This window comes from Hyla sarda, chromosome 2, assembly GCF_029499605.1.
Source record: "Hyla sarda isolate aHylSar1 chromosome 2, aHylSar1.hap1, whole genome shotgun sequence".
Classification (NCBI taxonomy): domain Eukaryota; kingdom Metazoa; phylum Chordata; class Amphibia; order Anura; family Hylidae; genus Hyla; species Hyla sarda.
The window spans coordinates 440,616,273-440,638,901 of NC_079190.1; the positions used below are offsets into that span (position 1 = coordinate 440,616,273).

The following is a 22,629-nucleotide window of genomic DNA, read 5'->3' on the forward strand; positions in this document are numbered from 1 at the left end:
CAAGGGGAGGAAAACTGGGACCAACCCATTTGGACAACCAACTTTATTGTCCAGAGTGCAATAAAACAAACATATAAAAGAGGACACTTGCAAGAAAGGAAATCAAGGGTTAACAAAATTATATCAATGGAAAAATTCACAAAAATTCGGAAAACTATTAATGAAGAATGAAATCTGTTCTATTATTTAAACCAAAGGGATGAATGCTATTGAATAAATAAATCCACATAGCCTCCTTATTATGCAGGTAACTTATGTTATCACCTCCTCTTTTGTTGGGAGTTATATTTTCAATAGCAGAAAATTTCAAATTTGACACATCGCCGTTATGAAATGCTTCAATACGTTGGACATACCACTAGTGAGGGGACCTGTGGAATGTCGAATGTGCTCCTGTATGTGTTTTTTTTCAAAGCACGTTTAGTGCTACCAATATAAGTAAGTGAAAAAGCAGTACATACAATTTTGTATATTACTAATTTAGAATTACAATTAATAAAACTACAGATTTTATCTTTTTTGTAGTCCACTGTGCCCTCATTAGTGGTACATTTTACAGCGTATCTGCAGATGATACATTGTGCTTCCGAGCATTTGAAAAATCCTTTCGTTGACAACCAAGTGTCATTTGCATTTCGATCTGCAACTGTACTGGGAGCTAAGGAGTTAGCTAATGTTGGAGCTCTACGGGTTGAGAATCTGATTCCTTTTGGTAACACTATACTCAAACCCGGATCTGGATGTAGTATAGAGAGATGTTTCGATATATTTCTCATTTTACTATATTGAGGACTATAGGTAGTTATAAATGTGATAGGATCACTGACCTGTTTATGTTCTTTGTCTTTCAAAAGTTCAGATCTATTGAAAGAATCCACTCATTTACGAGCTTTGTTTAGAGTCCAATTTGGATAGCCGCGTTGTTTGAATCGCGTGCATGCCGTATTGGCTTCCTCCTGGTAAACCGACTCCACAGAGCTGTTCCGTTTCACACAGATTAATTATCCTACAGGAATGCCTTCAATGGTATATCTAGAGTGACATGAGTCAGCTCTGAGTAGTATTACTGGCACTGGGTTTCCGAAATGTGCTTTTGGTTGCTGAGGGTAACAACATTGAAATACGCCCATCTAAAAATGGTGTACATGTTTTAGAGCAATTATGTGTAAAGCGTAAATTACAAGAATTGACATTTAAATATTGCATAAATGTGTTAGTCAACGATTCGCTACCTTTCCACGTGATAACCACGTCATCAACGTATCCACCAAACCATGCGACATTGTCTCTATAGGGGTTGTGATCAGAAAAATATTAAAATTCTCCCACCAAAACACATATAAATTTGGGAGGGCAGGTGAGGATTTTGCACCCATTGATGCTCCAGTTTTCTGCAAATAAAAAACACCATTAAATAAAAAATTATTGTGTTTTAAAATGTAAGCAGTGACATCCAAAATAAATTGTTTCAACTCAAGATTATAATTGGAAAACTTATTCAAAATATCAGTGAGTGCTGTCAATGCTAAGTGGTGGGGAATACATGAATAAAGAAATTCAATGTTGCATGCAACAATGAATACTGTTCACACCATTGAAAAGAGTCAAGAATTTTTAAAAGGTGTTTTGTGTCTTTTATAACTTGGGCATTTGTTAACCAAGGGCTGTAAAACAGAATCTAACCATTGATAGATACGTTCATTGAGGGAACCAATTCCCACAACGATCGGTCGCATAGGTGGAGGGAATCGGTCCTTGTGTAGTTTTGGCAACACATGAAAAATCAGACCGATCGGTTGATCTATAAACATATAGTCAGCTTCTTTTTGGCTAATAATAGACCTGGAAACACCTTTCAATAATTCCAAATGAGACTTTTGAAATATATTAGTTGGATCGACTGAACGTGGTTGATATGTGTCACGATCGGATAGTAGTTCTTCAGAGTTTGATATATAGACCTGTGTTCATACACACAACCGATCCACCTTTTATTGGCGGATTGAATTGTAAGGTCAGAGTTATTACGAAGACTAAGCAATGCTTTTCTTTCATGCTTAGAAAGGTTATCTTTAATATTCGATATATCTTGACTTTTTAATGCAACCAAATCTTTCATAACTAAGTCCTGAAAGCGATCCAAAACAAGTGGACGTGCATGGACAGGATAAAAGTCCGGATTTGAGGTGACAAAATAATTAGACCTGCTGATAGTATCCATCATACTATCTGTTTCAAGCATATGGAGATCCCGGTAAGCAACTTGCTCTTCCAGGGATCTCAAAATGGGATCAGGTGCAACGGCACCATGTGAATATTGCTCCATCTGATCGGCTGCAACCATTTGTATATTCAAATCTTCTCCAGGCAGAAAATGCTTTTTCACAGTCAAAAGACGTACAAAATTGTTTACATCTAAGATGGTTTTATATACATGAAATTGAACAGTAGGTGAAAATCCCAAACCTTAATTTATTTTCATGATTGGAAATAATATATGATGAAATATTAACAACTTGATGACCTGGTTCTTTTATGTTTTTATTTTTTATTTTGTTGTGTTCTGATACTTTGTGGGAGGAGAACTTGTGTACCTTTTCAGTATGAAAGAGTGTGTTGGAGAAATATCATGTATGCCATGACTAAGGGCCAAATGGCCTGAAATGCGTCGGCGTTCTAAGGGGGTCCATCCATGCACTTTTGTCCTTGTGCTTATTTTTTACTTGCCTTCCATGGACTTTTAACTTGGATTACAATAAAGTAGTATCTTGTATACAGTGCTGGCTCCACCCTTCCTTGATTTTTGTCTTGTATCCAGAGGCTGGCCGTGCACGTGCTGATTCAGGTGAGCTGAATTCCTACTTCTTCCACTTAAAGGGGTACCCTGGTGGAAAACTTTTATTTTTAAATAAACTGGTGCCAGAAAGTTAAACAGATTTGTAAATTATTTCTATAAAAAAAATCTTAATCCTTTTAGTACTTTTTAGCAGCTGTATGCTACAGAGGAAATTCTTTACTTTTTGAATTTCTTTTTTGTGTTGTCCACAGTGCTCTCTGCTGACACCTCTGTGCGTGTCAGGAACTGTCCAGAGTAGCGTAGGTTTGCTATGGGGATTTTCTCCTGCTCTGGACAGGTCCTGATATGGGCATCAGGTGTCAGCAGAGAGCAGTGTGGACAACACAAAAAATAAATAAAAAAAATAAAGATTTTCCTCTGTAGCAAACAGAAAGGATTAAGATTTTTTAATAGAAGTCATTTACAAATCTGTTAACTTTCTGGCACCAGTTCCTAAAAAAATAAAAATAAAAATAAATAAAGTTTCCCACCGGAGTACCCATATAAGTTACAAATCTGTTTAACTCTCTGGCCCCAGTTGATTTAAAAAAAAAAAAAAATTTTAAATGTTTTTCGGTGCAGTACCCCTATAAAGGCTTGGCTAAATCAAACAAGATACCCTGTAACTGGGTGTACAAATATTCGGTTGATACAAATTTTATGACTGTTGTTTTCTTTTCTTTTCTTTTTTTTTTTTTTTTTGTAACAGAAAGAGAAAGAATGCTAAAACTGAAGATGAGGAAAATTGTGAAGAAAGGACAAAATCCACGGACACAGCTGAAAATGGAGCTTCTTTATGCAGCCTGGATTCTTCTGAAGGAGTGGACAATGAGACCTTTGATAATATAACATATTTTTAGAAGGACGTTCTCACTCACTGAATGACTTCAATGCATCATTCTTTATATTTATCCAGAGACTTTACCCTTTAAAACCTATAGCTGTGAACTAAAAATAAAGTATAATATATATACATGTTTCCATTATTACAGAAGACTTTAGTAGACAATATATTACATATTAAACAACTTAAAAGTATAGGCCTTTGATTTCACAGTTTTACAGAGATGTTCACCCAGCACCGACTCGACTGATTTCCTCATCATGGTTTCAGCTGAATTTACTGTTTAGTTGAGTTTCTATGTTCCATCACTGGTTATAACCAGACTGCCATTTACCTTCATGTAATTGTAACAGGATTGTGACCAGTTGTTAAAGGGGTACTCCAGTGGAAAACTTTTTTTTTTTTTTTTAAATGAACTGGTGCCAGAAAGTTAAACAGATTTGTAAATCACTTCTATTAAAAAATCTTAATCCTTTCAGTAATTTTTAGCAGCTGTTTGCTACAGAGGAAAATCTTTGTTTTAAAAATAAAATAAAATTTGTGTTGTCCATAGTGCTCTCTGCTGACACCTGATGCCCGTATCAGGAACTGTCCAGAGCAGGAGAAAATCCCCATAGCAAACCTATGCTACTCTGGACAGTTCCTGACATGGACAGAGGTGTCAGCAGAGAGTACTGTGGACAACACAAAAAAGAAATTTGAAAAGTAAAGAAATTCCTCTGTATCAAATAGCTGCTAAAAAGTACTAAAGAGAATAAGATTTTTTAATAGAAGTCATTTACAAATCTGTTTAACTTTCTGGCACCAGTTTATTTAAAAAAAAAAAAATATTCCACCGGAGTACCCCTTTAATTAACCCCTTAAGGACTCAGCCCATTTTGGCCTTAACCTCTTCAGGACATAGGGCGTATGGATACGCCCTGAATCCCGAGTCCTTAAGGACCGAGGGCGTATCCATACGCCCGTGGGAATTCCGGCCCCCACCGCTAGCCGGTTGGGGACCGGACCTGGATGCCTGCTGAAATCGTTCAGCAGGCATCCCGGCATATCGCCCAGGGGGGTCATTATGCCCCCCCATGTCGGCGATCGCCGCAGATCGCTGGACAATTCAGTCCAGCGATCTGCGGCGATTCCGGGTCAATCGGGTCTCCGGTGACCCGGTGACCCGGAATTACTGGCTGTTCGGGGCCGTCTCTGACGGCCCCGAACAGCCAGAGCCTGCAGGGGTGAGGTGGCACTGGTGCCACCTCACGATCGCCCTGATTCGTCGGCCGGATTACCGGCCGACCAATCAGGGCGCCTGCTGCGGGTGTCACTCCCGCACCCGCTCCGCCCCTCTTCTGGAGGACGTGAGCGGGTGCGGGAAGACGACCCCCGGTGCTGGGGACCCCGATCCCCGGCGCCCCTGTTGGGATCGGGGCCCCAGGAGCAGCTGCGGCGGCGGGACTGACCTGCAGCGTCTGGATCGTTGGAGGTGAGTGACAGCCTCCTGCTGTTGCTTAGCAACAGCTCCCAGCATGCAAAAAGGGCATGCTGGGAGCTGTAGTTATGCAACAGCAGGAGGCAGACCACCACAACTCCCAGCATTCCCTTATGGGCATGCTGCGACTTATGGTTTTGCAATAGCTGGAGGCACATTCTTTCTATGGAAAAGTGTACCTTCAGCTGTTGTATAACTACAACTCCCAGCTTGCACAAACAGCTAAAGTGCATGCTGGGAGTTGTAGTGGTGCATCTGCTGGTTGCATAACTACAACTCCCAGCATGCCCGTTGGCTGTCGGTGACTGCTGAGAGTTGTAGTTTTGCAACAGCTGAAGGCACACTGGTTGTGAAACTCAGAGTTTTTTTTTACCTAACTCAGTGTGTCACGACCGGTGTGCCTCCAGCTGTTGCAAACTACAACTCTCAGCAGTCACCGTACATCATGCACCATACATGCTGGGAGTTGTAGTTTTGCAACAGCTGGAGGCACACTGGTTGTGAAACACTGAGTTAGGTCACAAACTCAGTGATGCATAACCAGTGTGCCTACAGTTGTTGCAAAACTGCAACTCTCAGCAGTCACCGACAGCCAACGGGCATGCTGGGAGTTGTAGTTATGCAACAGCTGGATGTCCCCCCCCAATGTGAACGTACAGGGTACACTCACATGGGCGGAGGATTACAGTAAGTATCTGGCTGCAAATTTGAGCTGCCGCAAACTTTCTGCTGCAGCTCAAATTGCCAGCGAGAAACTACTGTGAACCCCCCGCCCGTGCGACTGTACCCTAAAAACACTACACTACACTAACACAAAAAATAAAATAAAAAGTAAAAAACACTACATAAACACATACCCCTACACAGCCCCCCTCCCCTCCCCAATAAAAATTAAAAACGTCTGGTACACCACTGTTTCCAGAACGGAGCCTCCAGCTGTTGCAAAACAACTCCCAGTATTGTCGGACAGCCGTTGACTGTCCAGGCATGCTGGGAGTTTTGCAACAGCTGGAGGCACCCTGTTTGGGAATCACTGGCGTAGAATACCCCTATGTCCACCCCTATGCAATCCCTAATTTAGGCCTCAAATGCGCATGGCGCTCTCACTTTGGAGCCCTGTCGTATTTCAAGGCAACAGTTTAGGGTCACATATGGGGTATCGCCGTACTCGGGAGAAATTGCCTAACAAATTTTGGGGGGGATTTTCTGCTATTACCCTTTTTAAAAATGTAAAATTTTTGGGAAAACAAGCATTTTAGGTAAAAAAAATAAATAATTTTTTACATATGCAAAAGTCGTGAAACACCTGTGGGGTATAAAGGTTCACTTAACCCCTTGTTACGTTCCCCGAGGGGTCTAGTTTCCAAAATGGTATGCCATGTGGGTTTTTTTTGCTATCCTGGCACCATAGGGGCTTCCTAAATGCGGCATGCCCCCAGAGCAAAATTTGCGTTCAAAAAGCCAAATGTGACTCCTTCTCTTCTGAGACCTGTAGTGCGCCAGCAGAGCACTTTTCACCCCCATATGGGGTGTTTTCTGAATCGGGAGAAATTGGGCTTCAAATTTTTAGGGGTATTTTCTGCTATTACCCTTTTTAAAAATAAAATTTTTTGGGGAAAACAAGCATTTTAGGTAAAATTTTTTATTTTTTTTTTACATTTGCAAAAGTCGTGAAACACCTGTGGGGTATTAAGGTTCACTTTATCCCATGTTACATTCCCCGAGGGGTCTAGTTTCCAAAATGGTATGCCATGTGTTTTTTTTTTGCTGTTCTGGCACCATAAGGGCTTCCTAAAGGTAACATGCCCCCCAAAAACCATTTCAGAAAAACGTACTCTCCAAAATCCCCTTGTCGCTCCTTCCCTTCTGAGCCCTCTACTGCGCCCGCCGAACACTTTACATAGACATATGAGGTATGTGCTTACTCGAGAGAAATTGGGCTACAAGTAAAAATTTTGTCCTTTTACCCCTTGTAAAAATTCAAAAATTGGGTCTACAAGAACATGTGAGTGTAAAAAATGAAGATTGTGAATTTTCTCCTTCACTTTGCTGCTATTCGTGTGAAACACCTAAAGGGTTAAAACGCTGACTGAATGTCATTTTGAATACTTTGGGGGGTGTAGTTTTTATAATGGGGTCATTTATGGGGTATTTCTAATATGAAGACCCTTCAAATCCACTTCAAACCTGAACTGGTCCCTGAAAAATACTGAGTTTGAAAATTTTGTGAAAAATCGGAAAATTGCTGCTGACCGTTGAAGCCCTCTGGTGTCTTCCAAAAGTAAAAACACGTCAATTTTATGATGCAAATATAAAGTAGACATATTGTATATGTGAACCAAAAAAAAATGTATTCGTAATATCCATTTTCCTTACAAGCAGAAAGCTTCAAAGTTAGAAAAATGCTAAATTTTCAAATTTTTCATCAAATTTACGGATTTTTCACCAAGAAAGGATGCAAGTATCGACAAAAATTTACCACTATGTTAAAGTAGAATATGTCACGAAAAAACAATCTCGGAATCAGAATGATAACTAAAAGCATTCCAGAGTTATTAATGTTTAAAGTGACAGTGGTCAGATGTGCAAAAAACGGTCCGGTCCTTAAGGCCAAAATGGGCTCCGTCCTGAAGGGGTTAAGGACTCAGACAATTACATTTTTAAGTTTTCATTTTTTCCTCCTCGCCTTCTAAAAATCATAACTCTTTTATATTTTCATCCACAGACTAGTATGAGGGCTTGTTTTTTGCGTGACCAGTTGTCCTTTGTAATGACATCACTCATTATACCATAAAATGTATGGCGCAACCAAAAAACACTATTTTTGTGGGGAAATTAAAACGAAAAACGCAATTTTGCTAATTTTGGAAGGTTTTGTTTTCACGCCGTACAATTTATGGAAAAAATTACATGTGTTCTTTATTCTTAGGGTCAATACGATTAAAATGATACCCATTATTATATACTTTTATATTATTGTTGCGCTTAAAAAAAATCACAAACTTTTTAACCAAATTAGTACGTTTATAATCCCTTTATTTTGATGACCTCTAACTTTTTTATTTTTCCGTATAAGCGGCGGTATGGGGGCTCATTTTTTGCGCCATGATCTGTACTTTTTTTTGATACCACATTTGCATATAAAAAACTTTTAATACACTTTTTATAATTTTTTTTTTAATAAAATGTATTAAAAAAGTAGGAATTTTGGACTTTTTTTATTTTTTTTCGTTCACGCCGTTCACCGTACGGGATCATTAACATTTTATTTTAATAGTTCGGACATTTACGCACGCGGCGATACCAAATATGTCTATAAAAAATGTTTTTTACGCTTTTTGGGGGTAAAATCGGAAAAAACGGACGTTTTACTTTTTTATTGGGGGAGGGGATTTTTCACTTTTTTTTTACTTTTACTTTTACATTTTTTTACATTTTTTTTTACACTTGAATAGTCCCCATAGGGGACTATTCATAGCAATACCATGATTGCCAATACTGATCTGTTCTATATATAGGACATAGAACAGATCAGTGTTTTCGGTCATCTCCTGCTCTGGTCTGCTCGATCTCAGACCAGAGCAGGAGACGCCGGGAGCCGCACGGAGGAAGGAGAGGGGACCTCCGTGCGGCGTTATGAATGATCGGATCCCCGCAGCAGCGCTGCGGGCGATCCGATCGTTCATTTAAATCGCGAACTCCCGCAGATGCCGGGATCTGTATTGATCCCGGCACCTGAGGGGTTAATGGCGGACGCCCGCGAGATCGCGGGCGTCGGCCATTGCCGGCGGGTCCCTGGCTGCGATCAGCAGCCGGGATCAGCCGCGCATGACACGGGCATCGCTCCGATGCCCGCGGTTATGCTTAGGACGTAAATGTACGTCCTGGTGCGTTAAGTACCACCTCACCAGGACGTACATTTACGTCCTGCGTCCTTAAGGGGTTAAGGAACAATACTATGGCCCATATTTATCAATCAGCCTGAAACCCTAATTGTCTGTTTTTTCCCACAGCAACCAATCACATATCAACTTTTACTTTACAAGAGCTCATTAAGATATGAAAGCTGAGCTGTGATTGGTTGCTAGAGGAAAAAACAGACAATTAGAGTTTCATGCTGATTGATAAATCAGGGCCTATATCTTCATTTTAAAGCTGCAATTCACATTCCAAACTGCTAACACTGTTAAGACAATGAGACATGTGGTACCTTTTATATATCTGTTGGTGCTTCAAGAACATAAAAAAAAAATGCTTTTATTCAACTGTGCAAAGTGTCAAAGAGGCAATCCCAAGGCCCTGAAGTGCAGCAGGCTGGAGCACCTCCTGTCCCTACTTAGGGCTCGGCTTCCAGCTGGCTGTCAATCAAGCAGGGACAGGGATGGGAGGAAGAGCAAGAAGACTTTTCAGCCCTCAACACTAGATAGCATTTTTCTACATTATGAAAGCACAGACTGATGTATGAAAGGTACCATGTGTCTCCTGGGTCCTAACACCTATCTAACTGTGTCAGCAGTTGGAACCTGAATTGCAAGCAGAGCAGTAAATAAACTCTTTTGGATTTTTGAAAACATTTTTTTTTCCAGTAACTTGTATGTGTAACAGAGAGTATGATTGTTTCTAATAAAGATATTCTAGTTCAAGCTGAATCTCCCCATCCCCAAAACCATAAATGATATGAAGATGGTGAAGATCTTGAGAGTTATTTAGTGAAACACAGGCCTTATGTAATATGCCACCTGCAGCCTACTACAGGCCCATGATGTCCCTACTTCTGTCTCCGATTGTATATGGAGGCCTGTGGAGGTTTTTCATATGAATCAGTAAGAAAAAAACATAGTTGTCCAATAGATACCATATTTTCCAGGTAAACTGTACCATATGGTGACATATGGACTTTCTGGTCTATAACAATGGATAATTATAGTCCTCTATTAGCATGCATTCCATGCTATAGACGTATGCTGGTGCAAAATTGAACACTATAAAGCCAAATTATTTGGTGATTTACCTAAATGCATTGTTTCCTTATTGTTTAGGATGTTATGCATGTGGCGATACGATATGTGTATTAATATTTATTTTTCATGTATAAAAAGGAATATAAAAGGAAAAAAAAAATATATATATATATATATTTTTTTTTGGGAGGGGGGTAACTCTGCCTCTACCTATGGGGAAAGGGTGGGGGTTAACTCTGACTATACCTATGGGGAAAAGGGGGGGTTTAACTCTGCCTATACCTACGGGGAAAGTGGTTGGACTCTGCTGCCTATACCCAAGGAGAAAGGGGGGTTAACTCTGTTCCTATACCTATGGGGAAGAAGGTTAACTCTGCTGCTTATACCTACAGGGAAGGGTGGGGGCTAACTCTGTTGCCTATACCTTCAGGGAAAGGGGGGTTAACTCTGCTGCCTATACCTACGGGGAAGGGGGGGCTATCTAATTTTATACCTGGATGCCTAACTATTTATCTACATACCAGGCTATCTAACTACCTACATACCCCGCTACCTAACTATGTACATACCTGGCCTTTATACATGACTGCCTAACTACCTAGCTTGCCCTCTACCTACCTGGCTTGTCACCTACCCACATATCTGGCTTCCTGATTTACCTACCTAGTTACCTATTTACCTGGCTACCTACCTATCTGCCCTTTTACGGTGCAGGATACCAAGAAGGGCATTATTACAGTCTGTTGGCCTATAGATAGAAAGATTTTGTAGAGGAGGGGAGGGCACTGGAAAAATGCAGAGTCTCACATGTTTGTCCTGCAGATGATAAGAGATTCACATGGCGGTCTTATCCGGACAGAGAAGAAAAGGAAAGAGGACACCGCTGATCAGAAAAGACGTAATTGTGAGTCCCAAAATGTAACTGTAATCACTTATATGGTATACACATCATGTGTACAGCTGTTATCTATCGCCATATGGTCCTGTATATAATCACTTAAATTGTATACAGATCCTTTATAGTATACTGGTCTGTGTATAGTGGATTTATTCAGTACATTATGGCGGTATTATCCAGTTATTGTGTGGTGGTATATATTTACTCCTTGTATACCAGTATTATTGGTCATGGAAATTTACCTACGTTAAAGTGTTTCTTACATATATAAATATTAGTTTATTGTGTGTGGGATTTGGGTGGAATAGGAGCGTGACAGAAGATAAAGAGCTGCAGAACCTAGCAGGGGCCCTTGCCTTTTTTTTTTGTCCGGGGGCCCTGAGCGTTATCAGTCCGCCCCTGCACAATAGTAAATAAATGTTCTGGTAAAAGTCTTTTTCAGCTCTAAACCTTGCTCTAGGCAGATGTTGCTATAATACATCTATACTCAGTGTGGGTTTGTAGCTATAAATTGCAGTAAGATGTAATGTTCTTTGACCCTCTTCAACACTACTGTTTTGTTTACTTTGTAGAAAGTAGATTCAGTGTAATGAGCCAGAAGTCAATATCACTGCCAACAACCATTCTCTATGATCAGAGACACTTACGATCATGAGTCAAAGAGGTTATATACTGAGTCACATTAATAAATCATGTTCTTACATTTATTTTGAAACCATGTCTATGCATCAGCTATGTATTTATTGAATCGCTTCCATTATGGTTTCAATTGCAATATAAAATTTGGATCTTGGATTATTTTTTTCTTTGGGGGGGGGGGGGGGGGAGGCTTTCAGGTTTTTAAATAGAATGAGTGACATAAGAGGCACTTCAACCTGTTCAATTGGGCACTGTCGCTTGCATAAGCTATGTCACTCCATACAGGGCTATTTGTGATATGGCTCTTTAACTAATACTGCTTACTTTTTATTAAAAAATATATAATTGTATCCCTATACCGCCACCAGTAGGGGGTAGTTAATACAATAGGACACTAACCGGTCCCTTCTTTTTTAGCAGTTTGTGTATCGGCCATACAGCGTAGCCGATACACATTATGATGTGCGGCCCGACCTGAAGCTTTGCGCTGACTCTATGCTCTCTCCCAACAGGTTGATTTGTGGTAAGTGGGGTAACAGGCTATTGGGATTAGGTTTCGCAAATGTCAAATTTGTGATGCCAGAAGCAGAGTTGTGTATGTGTATGTACACTGAAGTATACAATGAGAGTTGTAGAATTACATGGCAGGAGTGGTGCAACCCTTTATTTTTATATATTTTTCCACAAACCACTACTTCAAATAAGATGTAATCATGCTAAAGCTAGAAAACCACTTGTTCTGGTGCAACTTGTTCTTTACTTTCAAAACAGAGAAATAACACAACATGGCCTACCCCACCAAACAACTCAGAACATTCGGCTTTTCACCATCTAGTACTTACTGTATGTGATAAGTAATATGCAGAATATTGTAGAAGCAATGTTATGTTGGGATTGCATTCAGAAATTGCATGAACACCGATTGAACCCACGTGGCACTCATGTCACGGTTAAAAAATAAGTGACTGTGGTAGGAGAGGAGATAGTGAGGTTGTAGTGATGTAACACAGAGGAGGTCTCTTTTCAAGGACCTATGGGGCTGTATACCTTGGAGGTAGCTGCAGTGGTGGATGAAATTTTAGATGAGGAGACTTTCGGTGCTGAGCTTATGGGTGATGGTAAGTTTACATCCCCTTTTCTCACCTGCTGGGGTTGGCAGATCCCAACAGTCGCTCTCCCAGTCCTTGGTCTTAAAGCTTAGAAAGGCTTTTGTTTGAGGTTAATGGGTCTAGCAACTGATGCTGTCCACTCCCCTTTTTATTTACTGGGGTGTATTTTATTTTCTGTCTGTTTTTCACACTGTGTTTGAGGAACCATCTCATCCCTCGTCTGCTTCATTTGCTCTGCATCAAGGCACTATGACTGTGGGACAATGTGCTATCCAGTTCCGCACAATGGTTGCCGAGCTGCCCAGCAAGCTGTTTTCAAGGATATCATTGGCCTACAATTATCACATGTCCAGTCCCAGGAAGATGGTATGTGCGCACGCACGGCTGGATCGCGTTGATAGGCGTGGGTATCCTACAGTTATCCCATGTCCGATCCCAGGGAGATGGTATGTGCGCACGCATGGGCAGATCGCGCTGATAGACAGCTGCTCAAATGAAGACTATAAGAATATGCCAAGGATGCGAGTGACTGGATCGTGGTGAGGGGGGCAGGCTTAGAGAGGAGAAGACTATGAGAGCGGTGACGTTTCGCTACCAAGATGGCCACAGTCGGCTGAACACATGGGGTACAAAATTCATAATTCTGGCAGACAGGCTGTACTTCCAGATATCGTAAAAGTCGGGCAAGTGAGACTACTGAGGTAATTGACTTTATTATATAACTTCGTGCTAGCTGCGCAATGCCATAAAATAACTTTGATCCAGAGTACTCCTTTAACTTCCTCCTGCATTGCCATCCAGCGAATAAGAATGTAAAGGCAGACATACTTTCCTATTTCATCGATCCAGTGGACCAGATTTTAGAACCTTAACATACTGTTGACCCTACATGTCTGGTCTCCATGGCCCCGTCCAGGTGAGAGACATTCCCCAAGGAAAGACAGATGTTTTTCCCACTAAGAGAAAGAGAATTCTCACCTGGGGAGATTGCTCAAAGTATGCTGCTCACCCAGAGTGCAGGACTGTCGATCTACTGTCTCACCATTACTGGGGGCCTACTCTGCTAAAAGAAGTCCAAGAGTTTGTGTCTGCCTGTACTGTCTGTGCTAAATATAAAGTCTCCAGAGTCAAGCCAGTAGTCAAGCCAGTTTGCTGCAACCACTGTCCATTTCAGAAGTACCCTGGCAGCATATTGTGAGGGACTTCAGCAAGGACCTCCTGCCCTCTGACAGCTGTTCTGCAATCTGGGTTCTGGTGGATAGATTCTCCAAGATAGCACATTTTGTCCCGATCCCAGGACCGCCTTCTGCTAACTGAATGGGCAATCTGTTCGCAGAACAGATCTTTCGTCTTCGTGGACTATCTCTTCACATTGCACCTGTTCGAGGGGTACAATTTACATCCAGATGCTGGCGCACACTCTTTGGGTTACTGGAAGTCAAGTTAGGTTTCCCTTAGGTTATCATCCCCAGTCCAATGAGCAAGTTGAGTGAGTAAATCAGATCTTGGAGAATTATTTGCAACATTTTGTCTCCACACAGCATAAGGATTGGGTCTATGTCCTACGATGGGCAGAATTATCTTTAAACAGCCATTGTAGGGAATCTACTGGCTCCTCACCATTCTACATTGTATATTGCCTTAATCTTTGTGTCCCTTTGCCTTTATCAGCAACCTGTGAGGTACCTGCAGCTATCTCCTCATTTAGAGATTTTTTCAACATCTGGAGGTTCATCAAGGACTCTATTCTCTTAGGCGGTGTCCCATATGAAGAAGCATGTGGGCACTATGTGAATACCATTTTCTCAGTTCTGTGTGACTTTCCTTTCTGAACAGCCTTGTTACAAATTTGCCCCAGGTTTCTTGGTCCATTCAAGATCTTGGGGCATATCAATCCAGTCTCCTACAAACTCCAGCTGCCTCCTACTTTTTTGATACATAACTCCTAGTTCATACTCTAGACCTTCTTTCACCACTTTATCAGTTCCCGCAGGAGAAGAATCTGAATTTGAAGTGAAGAACATCCTTGACCTTAAGATAGTTGACTGAGGTACTTCCTCTCTGACTGGAAGAAATATGGTCCTAATGGAAACCTAAGGAGCATGGCTCTCTCTCCTCTCTGCATACTCTGGACTTCCTCTTCTGCACTGTCGCAGGTACAAACAGTTTCTTCTACGTCCTCACCACAAAAATCAGCATTTGGACTTTGCAAATGAGCATATAGACATGCCTAATGCATTTTGGAAACAAGTTCTGTGGACTGATGAGGTTAAATGGAACTTTTTGGCCGGCATGAGCAAAGGTACGTTTGGAAGGGGAACAGAATTTAATGAAAAGAACCTCTGTCCAACTGTTAAGAATGGGGGTGGATCATTCATGCTTTGGGGTTGTATTGCAGCCAGTGGCACACTGAACATCTCACAAGTAGAAGGAAAAATGGATTCAATCAAATTTCAGCAAATTTTGGATGCTAACTTGATGCCATCTGTGAAAAAAGCTGAAATTAAAGAGAGGATGGCTTCTACAAATGGATAATGATCCTAAACACACCTCAAAATCCACGGGGGATTACATCAAGAGGCATAAACAGAAGGTTTTGCCATGGCCTTCACAATCTCCTGACCTCAACATCATTGAAAATCTATGGATAGACCTTAAAAGAGCAGTGCATGACAGACAGCCCAGAAATCTCAAAGAACTGGAAGACTTTTGTAAGGAAGAATGGGCAAAGATACCTCAAACAAGAATTGAAAGACTCTTGGCTGGCTACAAAAAGTGTTTACAAGCTGTGATACTTGCCAAAGGGGGCAGTACAAGATATTAACTCTGCAGGGTGCCCAAACTTTTGGAGCAAGGTAAGGGGGCCTCCGCTTGCATCCTAGCTGATCGGGACATCGCGATTTTATCGCGATAGTTCATATCAGCCCGACTGAGCTGCCGGGAAGCTTTTACCTTCATTTTCGACTTTGATTGCCGCGTCTTAAGGGTTTATAGCGAGCGACACAATGATCTGTGCAGAGCGCTATTAGCCCAGGGTCCGGTCCCGATCCGATGTGATGCGGGGTAACGGCGTGACCCCCTTTTAAACACCAGGACCGGGCGCAGGGCGTACAGATACGTCCTTAAGAGGTTAAATATTAAAAACAAAAGAAATGCTTTAAAAATAAAGTAGACATCTGAAAGTATAAGTTTCATAAACTATTTGGTCTTAAATATAAGTATAAATATATGCAACCTAGTAGTGTTAAAATAGCAAAAAAAAATTTTTTTTTTTCAAAGTTAATGATTTTTTGCAATGTAAAAAAAACTACTAATTATATTGGCTTACTTTCACTATGTACATGAAGGACAACTTCTGACAAAAAAACAAAGTCAGAATTATTGTGATTGGCAAAACCTTCCCAGAGTTATTCTCTAATAAAGTGGTAAGGAAGAAAAAAAACCTTTTCAAAGGGCGCTGCTGTTGTCCTGGTGAGATGAAGATGAAAAGTCCGAGGCAGAAGTATTTTGCAAGATATAGCTTCTTTATTGGTGTAGAATCATAGCAAGCAGGGATACAGGCTAGATAACGCGTTTCGGGGGACAGCGCCCCCTTCTTCAGATCAGTGATAACAACTGGTGGTGCTTACATGGTATGTATACACTTAAAATGGGCGCCAAACATAAGGGGGAGGGGCTACAGTAAACAGGGGCACATACTGTAAAGGCATGATAAATACATCAAAATAGACATGCAAATCATGAAAACCTATTCTGACACATAGAACAGCCTGATGGAATGGAGCTATTACAAAAACTCTAAATAAAATCATTGGTGAACAGTAGGTAATATGCGCGCATCTGGAGCTGCTGGCCGCAGCTCCGGAGTGTGCGGCGGAAGTGGCCGTTGCTACAGACGCGTATCCAAGCAGTCTGTCGGAAGCGTCCGGCCAGAGAGCGTTGCCCGAGAGACGCGCGACGCGCAGAGGCGCAGCGCGTCACGGGCAGCGCTCAGAAGGCCGGCTCACCCGTGATGACAGGCACTGAAGCCCCTCGCTGGAACCCACAGGAGGGAAAATGTCAGGATGATAGTATATGATGAATAGCCAGTGGTAGTTAATGTGTATAGACGTCAATAAAAGTGTCACTGAATATGGACATCTTGAACTAGAGCCAGTGATGTGGCAATGAGAAAAGTGGGGGGGGGCTTAAGGGGTTGAGGGAAAGTAATAAGGGGGGGGGGGGGAACAATGGGCAGAAACAGAAAAACGATCTATGATGGTAGAAATAATAATGAAAATAAAAATAAATATAAATAATAAAAATATAAATAAAAATAGAATTAGAAATAAAAATAGAATTAGAAATAAAAATGAAATAAAAAAAAATATATATTTATTTTTATTTTTATATATATTTATTTTTATAATTTTAAAATTTTTATTTTTTTTTATTTTCATTTTTATTTTTAATTCTATTTTATTTCTAATTCTATTTTTATTTTTATTTATATTTATTTTTATTTTTATTATTTATATTTATTTTTATTTTCATTATTATTTCTACCATCATAGATCGTTTTTCTGTTTCTGCCCATCGTTCCCCCCCCCCTTATTACTTTCCCTCCACCCCTTAAGCCCCCCCCCCACACTTTTCTCATTGCCACATCACTGGCTCTAGTTCAAGATGTCCATATTCAGTGACACTTTTATTGACGTCTATACACATTAACTACCACTGCCTATTCATCATATACTATCATCCTGACATTTTCCCTCCTGTGGGTTCCAGCGAGGAACTTCAGTGCCTGTCATCACGGGTGAGCCGGCCTCCTGAGCGCTGCCCGTGACGCGCTGCGCCTCTGCGCGTCGCGCGTCTCCCGGGCAACGCTCTCTGGCCGGACGCTTCCGACAGACTGCTTGGATACGCGTCTGTAGCAACGGCCACTTCCGCCGCACACTCCGGAGCTGCGGCCAGCAGCTCCAGATGCGCGCATATTACCTACTGTTCACCAATGATTTTATTTAGAGTTTTTGTAATAGCTCCATTCCATCAGGCTGTTCTATGTGTCAGAATAGGTTTTCATGATTTGCATGTCGATTTTGATGTATTTATCATGCCTTTACAGTATGTGCCCCTGTTTACTGTAGCCCCTCCCCCTTATGTTTGGCGCCCATTTTAAGTGTATATATACCATGTAAGCACCACCAGTTGCTATCACTGATTTGAAGAAGGGGGCGCTGTCCCCCGAAACGCGTTATCTAGCCTGTGTCCCTGCTTGCTATGATTCTACACCAATAAAGAAGCTATATCTTGCAAAATACTTCTGCCTCGGACTTTTCATCTTCATCTCACCAGGACAACAGCAGCGCCCTTTGAAAAGGTTTTTTTTCTTCCTTACCACTGCATATCTATCCAGGACTGGCTAGTCCTGTCCTGTACCCAGGGCTTAGCAGCTGCATCCGGTGGACTATTATCCATACCACTAACCCCACTGTGGGTCTACATGCGAGTTTTTTGCTCGCTCAAGGTGAGCACCCATTATCTACTCTTCGACTAACCCCTCCCACCTGTCATCAACGGTATCACACTAGGCGCCTTTCCGTCGGTCTTTCCTTCTTTTGCTCTTTTCAGATTCTCTAATAAAGTCAGACATCCCCGATATGAAAAAACCTGCCTGGTCTACTTGTTTACTTGTATTGGTCCTTAAGGTGTTAAGAGTCTCCTCTGTCTCCACTCGTTACCTGTATTAATGGCACCTGTTTGAACTTTTTATCAGTATAAAAGACACCTGTCCACAACCTGACCAAAGAGCTGTCAAAGGACACCAGAAACAAAATTGTAGACCTGCACCAGGCTGGGAAGACTGAATCTGCAATAGGCAAGCAGCTTGGTATGAAAAAATCAACTGTTGGAGCTATTATTAGAAAATGGAAGACATACAAGACCACTGATAATCTCCCTTGATCTGGGGCTCCACGCAAGCTCTCACCCTGTGGTGTCAAAATGATCACAAAAGGGTGAGCAAAGTCCCAGAACCACACAGGGGCACCTAGAGAATGATCAGCAGAGAGCTGGGACCAAAGTAACAAAGGCTACCATCAGTAATACACTACGTCGCCAGGTACTCAAATCATGTACTGCCAGACGTGTCCCCCTGCTTAAGCTGGTACATGTCCGGCCAGTCTGAAGTTTGCTAGAGAGCATTTGGATGATTCAGAAGAGTATCGGGAGAATGTCATATGGTCAGATTAAAACCAAGTAGAACTTTTTGGTAAAAACTCAACTCGTCGTGTTTGGAGGAGAAAGAATGCTGAGTTGCATCCAAAGAACACCATACCTGTTGGAAGGAGGGAAGTGGAAAACATCATGCTTTGGGGCTGTTTTTCTGCTAAGGGACCAGGACAACTGATCTGTGTAAAGGAAAGAATGAATGGGGCCATGTATCGTGAGATTTTGAGTGAAAACCTTCCATCAGCAAAAGCATTGAAGATGAAACGTGGCTGGGTCTTTCAGAATAACAATGATCCCAAACACACTGCCTGGGCAATGAACGAGTAGCTACGTTATAAGCATTTCAAGGTCCTGGAGTGGCCTAGCCAGTCTCCAGATCTGAACCCTATAGAAAACCTTTGGAGGGAGTTGAAAGTCTGTGTTGCCCAGCGACGGCCCCAAAACATAACTGCTCTACAGGAGATCTGCATGGAGGAATGGGCCAAAATACCAGCATCAGTGTGTGAAAACCTTGTGTAGACTTACAGAAAATATTTGATCTCTGTCATTGCTAACAAAGGGTATACAACAAAGTATTGAGATTAACGTTTGTTATTGACCAAATACTTCTTTTCCACCATAGTTTGCAAATACATTCTTTAAAAATCAGACAATGTGAATTTATGGATTTTTTTTCTCATTATTTCTCTCAAAGTTGAGGTATACCTAGGATGAAAATTACAGGCCTCTCTCATCTTTTTAAGTGGGAGAACTTGCACAATTGGTGGATGACTAAATACTTTTTTGCCCCACTGTCTTACACATGGGTGGGTGGTGCAAGTTGGCCCTATGATCCTCTATTGCCCGGCGCTTGTATACCTCGTGCTTGACGTTCTGCCCTGCCTGGCCAGCTGTCACATAACTGGGACCACTCTTGCTGTAAAGACCTGGTATCTCCCCTGCAGCACAAGTCTATCTAAATCTGTCATTCTTTGTTTATGGTTAAAGCTCTACTTACAAAAGAGCAATAAGAATTATATGAGGCTGATATAACAATACTCCTGTTTTCCTTCACATTATCTCCCTTTAATACAATCATAAAAGAGAATTGCATGAATCATATTTTACAGCAGCATATGATAGGTTACAAGATAGATGCAAAAATCAGACTTCATGGTGTTGGATCAGATAGGAGGCAGAACTTATTTACTTATGTTCCTTGAAGTCTTAGTAACCACAGCAGAGGATTTAACTACTCAGATAGCAAATAGGAAATTAAACCAAGTACAGCAGTGGAGTGATTTCTATTTAAATACGGTATATGTTTGTCATATTTTACTCTGTGCAGACCAATAAGTAAATGCATGAATCAATAAATGTAAGTAACACTTGCCTATTGAAAAAACTGGAATTCATCAGGCTCTATAGCAAAATCAGGAATGGGCGTCTGACTTGTTGATTATAGGCCTATATTATTGCTAAAAGCAGTACTTATACTTGTGTAGAATCAGAGGATTTTTAGTAGTACCAAGAGCATAGCTACAAAAGCTTTGGCCCATAGCAAACTGTTAAATTCCCTTCAACCCAACCTGTATCTAATGAGTCCATCTCTTCCTGATCTTCCTGTACTATGTTGTACTTCAGTGTATGACCTGGATTGTCGACTACACCTCTGAACATCCCATGCCTTACTGTCCCTACTACTGCCCCTCCTATCACATGCCTTACTGTCCCTACTACTGCCCCAACTATCACATGCCTTACTGTCCCTACTACTGCCCCTCCTATCACATGCCTTACTGTCCCTACTACTGCCCCTCCTATCACATGCCTTACTGTCCCTACTACTGCCCCTCCTATCACATGCCTTACTGTCCATACTACTGCCCCTCCTATCACATACCTTACTGTCCCTATTACTACAACACCTTCTTTCACATGCCTCACTGTCTCTTCTACTACTCCTATTACATGCCCATTTGTCCCTACCATTATTCCTCCTATCACATGCTTTACTGTCCTTACTATTACACCTACTATCACATGCCTCACTGTCCCTATTACTACCCCCATCACATGCCTCACTGTCCCTATTACTACCCCCATCACATGCCTCACTGTCCCTATTACTACCCCCATCACATGCCTCACTGTCCCTATTACTACCCCCATCACATGCCTCACTGTCCCTATTACTACCCCCATCACATGCCTCACTGTCCCTATTACTACCCCCCATCACATGCCTCACTGTTCCTATTACTACCCCCCCCCCCCCCCATCACATGCCTCACTGTCTTTAGTACAATCAGAGAATGGTTAGTAGTACCAAGAGCATAGCTACACAAGGTTTGGCCCATAGCAAACTTTTAAATGCCCTCAACCCAACCTAAAATCAAACCTACCATAGAAATCAGCTGATGGGCTGAGGTAGGGAAAAAGTGGTATTACAGGGAGCCCTCTCTTTATGAGAGATATGGACAAGAGTTTTCTTGAGGAGGTAACCGCTTTAACCTGCACTGTTCACATATTAAAGTGGTACTCCAGTGGAAACCTTTATTATTTTTTTTTTTTTTAGCTCAACTGGTGTCAGAAAGTTAAACAGATTTGTGTTCCAAAAAGAAAATAATTTCCTCGGTAGTATTCAGCAGCTAATAAGTACTGGAATGATTAAGATTTTTTAATAGAAGTAATTTACAAATCTGTTTAACTTTCAGGCACCAGATGATTTAAAAAAAAAAAAAAAAAAAGTTTTCCAACGGAGTACCACTAAGTAAATCATTTTTCTATCAATCTAGCATGCTTGGGATCAGATGGCTCAAGTCATGTCAAACATTTTAATCAACTTTGTTGACTGAATCTATGAGCACCCCTCACTATCGCTTCCATAAATTTACATCCTGTCTAAAATTTAAAACTGGAATAACGTTGACCATTTCACATATATAGTAGACCAAAACATTTTAGACCCACCAGTCAGCAAACTGAAGAAATTTTATGGTGCATTACTATTACTGTGACAACGCAAGATGAGTTTTCTTAAGGCAATAAACATTTTCTTCCAGAATATAGCTCATCATTAAAATTCCTAACAGAGATACAGAGGCTGTGATGTCTAAAGTCCATTGTCCATTATGTAAAAGAAAAAGTAAGTAAGCTTGACACTTTTAATGAAATATTTCCCTTTCAAACAAAACCTCTATAAGTGAAATACACACCACGGAAAGGTTAAAGGACCTTAACATTTATAGCTTGGAAGAAAGAAGAGACAGAGGGGATATGATAGAGACTTTTATATACATAAAGGGAATCAACACGGTAAAGGAGGAGAGCATATTTAAAAGAAGAAAAACTACCACAAGAGGACATAGTTTTATATTAGAGGGGCAAAGGATTCTGCAGTAATATCAGGAAGTATTACTTTACTGAGAGAGTAGTGGATGCATGGAATAGCCTTCCTGCAGAAGTGGTAGCTGCAAATACAGCGAAGGAGTTTAAACATGCATGGTATGAGCATAAGGCTATCCTTCATATAAGATAGGGCCAGGGACTACTGATAGGACTCAGATTATTGGGCAGACTAGATGGGCCAAATGGTTCTTATCTGCCGACACATTCTATGTTTCTATGAACATAACTTAGTGTTTGATGATACAATTCTTCAAATGGA

At 41.1% G+C, this 22,629-nt stretch overlaps 1 protein-coding gene and 1 long non-coding RNA gene across 3 annotated transcripts in view; one reads left to right on the top strand and one right to left on the bottom strand.

Annotated features, from left to right (window-relative positions):
• The window catches only part of CLTRN (collectrin, amino acid transport regulator), a 60,941-nt gene extending 56,923 nt beyond the window's left edge, over nt 1-4,018 (top strand). Inside the window, exon 6 of one of the 2 annotated variants that reach the window (XM_056559259.1) lies at nt 3,546-4,012. In XM_056559259.1, coding sequence (XP_056415234.1) covers nt 3,546-3,696 — 151 coding nt within the window. In that variant the 3' untranslated portion in view covers nt 3,697-4,012. Of the gene's footprint in view, nt 1-3,545 lie in introns of both variants that reach the window. The other variant, XM_056559260.1, reaches the window with a different exon arrangement.
• The window catches only part of LOC130356992 (uncharacterized), a 79,505-nt gene that overhangs the window by 34,985 nt on the left and 21,891 nt on the right, over nt 1-22,629 (bottom strand). The gene's annotated exons all lie outside the window — the stretch shown is intronic.